Source organism: Pteropus vampyrus, unplaced genomic scaffold, assembly GCF_000151845.1.
Source record: "Pteropus vampyrus isolate Shadow unplaced genomic scaffold, Pvam_2.0 Scaffold15, whole genome shotgun sequence".
Lineage (NCBI taxonomy): Eukaryota > Metazoa > Chordata > Mammalia > Chiroptera > Pteropodidae > Pteropus > Pteropus vampyrus.
Window position 1 is genome coordinate 7,275,976 of NW_011888796.1, and position 8,132 is coordinate 7,284,107.

An 8,132-nucleotide genomic window follows, 5' to 3' on the forward strand; every position below is an offset into this window, starting at 1 on the left:
CATTCAATTTTGGCAACAAATACAACAAGCTGAGTTTTTTCATGGTAGTTATATTTTAGAAATCTCATTAATCCTGTACATTGGTGGCTGTTAGATCCTATTTTAACATTATTATCATTAAATATCAAATTCCTTGGAATTCGAAGTGAATTAAACATTTAATGAACTCTAACACCAAGAAGCGCAAAATCTTAAAACCTGAGTGAGATCTGCGTTAAATGCGTTGTGACTATATCGTATCTGCACTAGGTAGGTTAGAAACATTCTATTTCCGTAACTCTTTTCTGAGTTGCAAAAGTGGCAAAATAAGTGAATAATGTTATCCTCCAAAGCTAGTCCTATTTTTTTTTTTTTTTTACCATTAATCACTCTTTTCCCTAAGAATACAACCTTTAAAAAGAGTATTTTAATATCAGATTCCATCCTAGGCCCATTATCTACCTCTTCTATGTTTTAAAATTTTGTAACAATTCCTTAACATTATTTTGATGCCCTTGATATATGTCTTATGGCTTTGTAGGAAAAAAGCTGATGCCTTCTTATTATGCTATATAGTATGGGATTTTAACCAGGGGCCCCTGAACAACTACAATATTGTAAACTTTGGGGAATTATGTACATTATACGCATTTTCCTGGGTAAGGAAGTTCCCAGGATTCATCGGTCTCCAAGAGCCTGTGACCCTAAAAGGTTAAGAACCATTGCTATAATGAATTTATGCCTAGATCTAATTATTACTAATTTTGTTTTGCAGCTACCCAATCTTCTACATAAACCTAACTTCAGATAGTACCATACAAATGCTAATGTTACTAAATGTCCCTTACTGGATCAGGACTATGTAAAAGAAAGGAAAAACTCTGAACAAATTTTTTAAACATTTAGTTCAATGACAAAGCTCTTAGAACAAAACTGGATTTTGGAGCAATGAAAAGAACAGAAGGGTTGGCATTCATTTTTCTGTTGTTTCCATGTTGAAGTAGTAGTACTATCACTTCCCTTGCTGGAAAAAGCAAATTATCTGAAGAAGCAAAGGTTGGTTCTTGCTGGTTTAAGTGATGCAACAGTTCTTAACGGACAGCTGCGTCCAGGGAAGACCTTCCTCTGGCTTTAAAAATTAAGTAATCCTCTTCTGTCATCCTCACTGGCATCTCCACACCCCTCTATCTCCCAAGTTTTCTTCTTTTTGGCCCAGTTTTACACAGTTATTAATCAGCTTTATTAGTAAGGTAATGCACTTGAGCTTTCTTGCTCAAGGAAATGGAATTGGCCTGTTTCGGTTTGAAAAAAGAGACAGAAACCACCAAGAGGGTAGAGGAAATGAAGCAATATTTTGGAAGAATAAGGGCAAAAAAAGTTATTTTGTTATTATATCAATTTAAACCAACTTTCCTCCTCATGTAATAAAAGTATAAGTTGTCGATGACAATTTCAACATATTTCAGTTTTTCTAATTGGCACACCCCTACCTGCTAGTAAATAAGGATGAGAGAAGCCACCACGAGTTTAATACATAAAGCAGGTTAAAGGGAAAAAATCTGTGCTGAGGTGAACAAAAGTGGAAATGTTCATTTGACAATGAAGTGGAACCTAATGCCTCGCATCATTTCTGTACATAGCATTCTATTAGTAATAACTAACACATATTATTCTGACCAACAAAACAAGACAGTATTATACTCATAACATTAGAAAATACTCATGGCACATTACTGAAGAAAGTAAAGTAAAATTAGGCTTCTAAACATCTAAACTATAAAGAAGTCTTCCTTAATCTTAAAAAAGAAACAAACAATTAGAAGACTAGATGACTCAGTTAAAAATGGTCATCTCACCAGCAGGATCTGCAAGCAAAAGTATATGAAACCCTATAAGGTTCTTTCAAAGAAAAACCTCAAATAAGAAACACTTATATACTGAAATATTGACATAACATTTTCTAATACCAAATCCTAATATAATACTGTACAAACAGCAACCAAAACATTTTAAAGGCTTAAACCTCTCATTTAAACTTTATGAATTAAAAGTATACACATCATTAAATTAAAAACAAAAAAACCCTTAACCAATTTAATCATTTCTTTCAGAAATTACAAATTGAATTCTCATATGAATTTGTCCAGTAAAGATAGGCAGTAAAATTACTTAAAAAAATTAAACCACATAGTAATCATTTGGTTAAAATTGGATATTAGCACTGGCAGTGTTTTCAAGAACAGTTTTACTTAAATAAGATACATTTAGCTATACATATTTTTTTTAATGCCTTAATCTCTAATTCTACCAACATTTTCAGGGTTGGAGAATTCTAAGAAGTCCATTCCCTATTTCTGTGACTTGCTGCTCTCAGCGGGAAGAGTAAAGGCTATTGGCTAAAGGCGATCAAGTGTACTGAATAGAACTGAGCTTCATCAGTCCAACTATTTCTATGCTGAACAAAGTTTTCTTTTGAATGAGATTTTTAACTTTGTGGAGAAAAAAATAAATAGAAGAGTTTTCAAGTTAATAAAGTACAAATGAGTTCTTTAGGGCAGAGACATGCCTTATTCAAGTTGGATGAGTCATCCAGTTATATAACATTAGCATACATTAGATTATAAATTCTATTCAAATGTAAACTCCTTGAGGGCAAGGACCTATTCATTTCTTTATAGTCCAAGGTGCTTAGCCTAGAACTGTGTTCTGTGGATAACTACTCAATACATTTGTAGAAAAGCTGAGTCTAGCTGAATTAATACATGACCAAATGGGTGATCACTAAAAGTACTGCTATAATTCAGATAATCTGAATTACATAATTGATTTATTCTTTGACTCAAGTATCTTAATGTTATGTAGTAAAAAAAATTAAGTGGCTGGAGCAATACACTAATTGCATAGTAGTCTAGAAGCAAGTTAATGCATTATAATTTAAAAAGTTTGAAATAGTTCTAAAGCTGAGTAAGAAAAATACCTCTTGGATTTTTAAAAGTTAATGCTAATATTGAGAACTGCTTCTGTTATCTTTAAAAGTATATTCCCTAAGAAAGTAGCAATTAAGAGAGTTTGCCTTGCTAAAACAGTAAGAGATCAGTGACGACCTTTAATGTTAGGGTAACAAGAGTGCTCTACAAAATGAATTTCCTATTAAAAGCAGCAAATTGGGGTCATCCTATTAAAACATATAAATGAAAGTACATTTTGAATAGTATATTATCATCACACGTGAACCTTTTCTCTTCAAATAAAACAAAATACAACAAATCAAGAAATTTTGAGGCATTGCCCTGAGATGCTAATTAGCACACAAAAGGGGGTGGGAGGTCAAGGATTTAAGTGGTACAAAAATGAAGTGCACAATAGAGGTGCAAAAGTGCCTTTTAAAAGTGTGGTTGGTTCCCTAACACCATCATTACCTCCAGGAACCAAGAACACACACAGTCCCCGCTGTTGAAATGTATACTTCCTTCCTGTATTTTTATAATGAAAAACTATATCTAGTATGGCCATTCTGACTCATGTGGAAAAAATCTAAAATCACACTTAATACAGTTTTCTCTCACCTCCAAGCCTAATTTCAGTCCTAATAACTTTAACAGAAATATGTTAACCTCTTTGTTATTTAAAGACTCTCAAATAGAAAAGGCTCTAAATATGGTGTGATGGTTTGAAATATAGTTTTCCATCATATTTTTCACTTGTGACTTAAGATTTTGCATTTCAAAATCTAATTCAAGATTTTGAAATTTCTACAACTGAAAACGTGAGGCTACTTTAAAAATTAAGGACCTGGCTTCTTGTAACAGGGATTTGGTTTTCAGTACTAGTATGCCTGGTAATCTATACTAGAAGCACTGGTAGTCATTAAATGCACATTTAATGCTTTCAGAGCCATAATTTAAAACATTATCATACTTCGCACTCTACCACAGATTTTAGACATTAAGCATTTATTTGTAAGTTAAGTACGGAATTGGTTCTGTAATTCCAACTGTTATGAATTTCTAAATATAAATAGTACTTGTTTTTCTTCATGCTAGATTAAAATATAAATTAAATACAATTAAGTTACATTTAATCACCTCACAAATAAGAGGGATATAATGAAAAGATTTTGCTGGTATGTAACTACTTAAATCTGAGACATTTCACATTACTTTTCCCACTACTCCCCTAACTTTACATTAGTTTTAAGGCTATATGTACAAATATGTATATTTCCAAGTTATGGAAAAAACAAAACAAAATTGATTATATTACCTTTTATACACAAAGTTTTGATTTTGTATTCAATGTTGTATTTTAATAGTTTTCTAGTGGGGAATCTGCCTACTGGATGATTAAATTACATGGCGATAAATACAATTTTCAACCTAAAGACAAAAATACAAAAGGGCACAGAACAGTAGTCTTTTCAATGTGACAGATTTTAAAACTTACTTTTACATGCTTAATCAGAGGAATTTAAGCCTAAATTACGTTAGGTTATTTTTATATCTACAATATTTTAAGCTTCGAAAATTATTTTTAAAGGCCAACAACTAAATATTATCGACATGCTATATTTCAAATCACAAATACATCTTAACTACTTGGATTCTAAAGACATGGGCCAATTAAAAATCACGGCCAAACACACTCACGAACACACACACACCTACCATAGAATGTTAGATTGTCAAGCTTTGACAATTATTTTAATTAAACAGTAGGCAAATTCAAGCTGATACATATCTTAATGAAAAATAAGTAGCCAGAAAAAAACCCATTTTAAAAACAGATTAAGGAAAAACAGAGACTTAAATCTTTTAGTCTTTCTAATGGAAGGGAAACAGTTCCATCTATACCTTGAGTAACAGGATTTTCCAATTAAAAGAGACTAACATCTTTCCCCATGAAAAACTTCTCATTTACAATGGCATGGTGTTTCAAAAGGGCAGGGTAAAGGAGGAATTACACATACATGATTAAATTTCTTGTTTGTTAAATCAAGCTTTATTGATAAAATGGAATTCAGAATATCTTACTAGGAACAGCAGCAGGCCCAGCCAATCATGATAGCAAAAATGTGGCAGTCTCCTACTATAGGTAGGAAGCTGCTGCTTATCAATTAATAATTAGATGTAAGGACCTGTAAAGGAGGTGCAAAGAATCAAGGCATTTTAGCCCCAAGATTGATATTCTTATGAATATACTGTATTACCTGCAATACTCATGGCAACAAGTATAGAACCTAAAAGACAATTAAATGAAAGGACCAGCTTTATCAACAATGCCAATCCCACTGCCAAGAACATTAGATAGGTTTCAATAAGCTCCCTGGATGTTTGGCTTTATAAGCTTCTGGAATTATTCTCCATAATCATGTGCACATTTGAGCATCTAGCTGACATGGTTGCTGCTCTCCCTGTCCCAACCCAAGTCCAAACACAACATGACTTGAAAGGGGGCTATATATCTGTTGCATCACACAACAAGCCAAACATTTCTTATAACGTTGATAATGATTTAAAGCAGTTCATAATTAAATATGAGCGTTTTGTACAAGGACAATTACACTTTACAAAAAACAAAATCATACAACAAAAGTTGCTGGAGTCTGATTTACAACATGAATTATGGTTTGAAATCACGTTTACATAAGTCTCAAATTTACAAAAAAAAAATCAGTTCTGGGCTGTTGTACTGCTGTAGTTCTCTGGTGTAATCACTCTCACCCATGTCATATGCCCTTCTTTAAAGTTGAGGATGGATGTTTAAAAGGTTCAGTGAAGATGAGCTGTACTCTCCTTTGGAGGCGAAGGTAAACTCCATGGCTAGATGAGCAGTTTTACCACATATCATCAGTTGATGTAGAGTCCTTTATAAAAGGGAACAAAGCAAAACAAGGAACTAAATTAAAGCTCAGAGGTGCCAAAATACATTACTTTCTGGATAATGCAGAAAGATAAGGTTTTGTAAAGTTGACTTTAGAATGTAAATGTTTTTAAAAGTACATAAGTATGTGTATATGTGTATATCAAGTATCAATATTTAATCTGTTCAAAAAATTGTTAACTCTTTATTTTGGAATAAAATAGTATTTGAAATATAATTTACCAAGAGGTTGACTAAATATATTTCTAAGCCAATAAAACTACTAAAAATTTTTAATGTTCTTTAATAAACCTCAATTTATTTTTATACTTTTATTGCACAAGAAGAGATTAAGACCTCAAGTAATATGAGATTTGAGGTGGCTTCTTAATGCAATATATAAAATATTTCAGAGCTGTGCCCAAGTGATTTGAAGTTACTTTTCTGTAAACAATATACAACAAGAGAACAGGAAACTTAATTGGAAAATATGACATTCTGTCTATTTATATAAACAGAATTCTCTACTTTAACATTTACATGAAGTATATACTTCAGGGTTCTTGGCAAAGGTATTTCCAACCATAAAAACTATTTAGCACAGATGGACATTCTGAAGTTCTGTTGCAGCTGCTTATAAAACTCAGAATAATTCAAAATTGCAAGTAGAAATATTATTTCCAACTTGAAAAAAACTTAGTGGAGGCAAATCTTCTGAAGTTGATTGCTTTTAGAGACTTAAAAAATCCAGAATAACTTAAAAGGACTTTCATTTATTTTGAGAGAGCCTAGCCACTCACCATGGTTATGTCCTCAATCACTAGAACTATGGTGCAGGCAGAGTTCAGAGCAATCAATCAGGGGTGGGTGTAAGAGAATGGGTGCAGTGAACAGCTCTGCAACAACAGGTAGGAAGGATATGCATTTAGAGTAGAGGAAGAAGGAAAGCAGAGGGAGCTAAAATGCTACTTACAGTGTCATCATTTTTGTAAGGATTCAGTCTATTGTAAACAGCTTCAATTACATTCCGCCTAAATTTTAAAAAATGCAGAAAGTTAATTCTTCAGAGCATAAAACTATTTAATAACTCACAGCCAGGTGTTCATTATAATGTCAAAGATAATCTTACACTTAGAAATTATTTTAGTTCTATTTCTTACTGTCAATAAGTGAGCCTCATTTTAAGATACCTGAGGCCCAATGTTAAAGAGGTAAATTTACTCTAAAATGTAACATTCCACCAACCCAATTAATAGAAGACTAAAGGTCACTTTTTTTTTTTTTTTAAATCAGTCTCTATGGTTTTCTATTTGAACTAGCTTAAGAGGTTATGAGTTAGCAATGATGATGCAGTTCTTAAGGTATAGTATTAATATATTCTGGTTAAGAGCTGAACTAGTTTTGAAGTAGAAGTAACTGACCTCTGTTGTAAAATAATTTTTTTATATTTTACATGTAAATTTGTGCTTTTCATAATGTCCTTTTAAAAAAGTTCTAATTGAAATGTGAAATATAATATTTCCCTGACAAGTCTAAAAATTGGTTTTTGAATAATATTTTGTTTAAAAATCTGTAGTGGTATTTATAAGTTAAATCAATTTGAAGCAATTTTATAGACAATCATTTCACAGAAGGTCATTTTGGAAAAAAAGGTTTCCAAAAAATAAAAGCTTCAAACAGGAATTTTTACAATTACTATTTAATATAATGATTATAAAGAACATGGCTACACTTATGGAACACAGTGAAGAATCACGGAAATTAGTCAATATATCTTTGTAGGTCAATTATATGAATATCTGAGGTAAAAATGTTTTAAGTCTTAAATTATAAAATAGCTTAGTCTCCACTTTAGTTTATAAAGATGTAACCTTACTATTTAACACAGATTAGTCTAGTTCTATGAAATAAAGTGCAAAAAGAAAAAGGCAAGAACTGCACCCTCATACCAAATCCCAACCAACAAGCAATCAACAACTAAAAACATTAGGAAAAGTCAGATGTAGAAAAATGGCCCAGATGCAGGAGGAGAAAGATGCTCATCTCTGGGCTGTTAAGTTATCCAGGGATTGACAAAGTCAAATTATAATAGTAGAAATAATAATGACATAATTTTGTACTGCTATGTAATTTAGTTTTAAAAATTCTTTCACTATGGGGAAATAAATGTAACCCAATCTCTACTAAAGACAGCCTTCAGTATAATTAGCTACAATGACATTCTGATAGCTATTCTAAATATGCACCATACAGCATTAAATACTGAAAAACACTGAACCACAAATTAAACATTT

General features: G+C 31.8%; 1 protein-coding gene across 1 annotated transcript in view; it reads right to left on the reverse strand.

The window, feature by feature from the left end:
- Positions 1-341: 341 nt before the first annotated feature.
- Positions 342-8,132, reverse strand: part of PPM1A (protein phosphatase, Mg2+/Mn2+ dependent 1A) — a 40,350-nt gene continuing 32,559 nt past the window's right edge. The window contains exons 5-6 of the mRNA XM_011384790.2: positions 6,812-6,869; positions 342-5,842 (exon numbers count right to left, since the gene is read on the reverse strand). Coding sequence (XP_011383092.1) covers positions 5,813-5,842; positions 6,812-6,869 — 88 coding nt within the window. The 3' untranslated portion in view covers positions 342-5,812. The remainder of the gene's footprint in view (positions 5,843-6,811; positions 6,870-8,132) is intronic.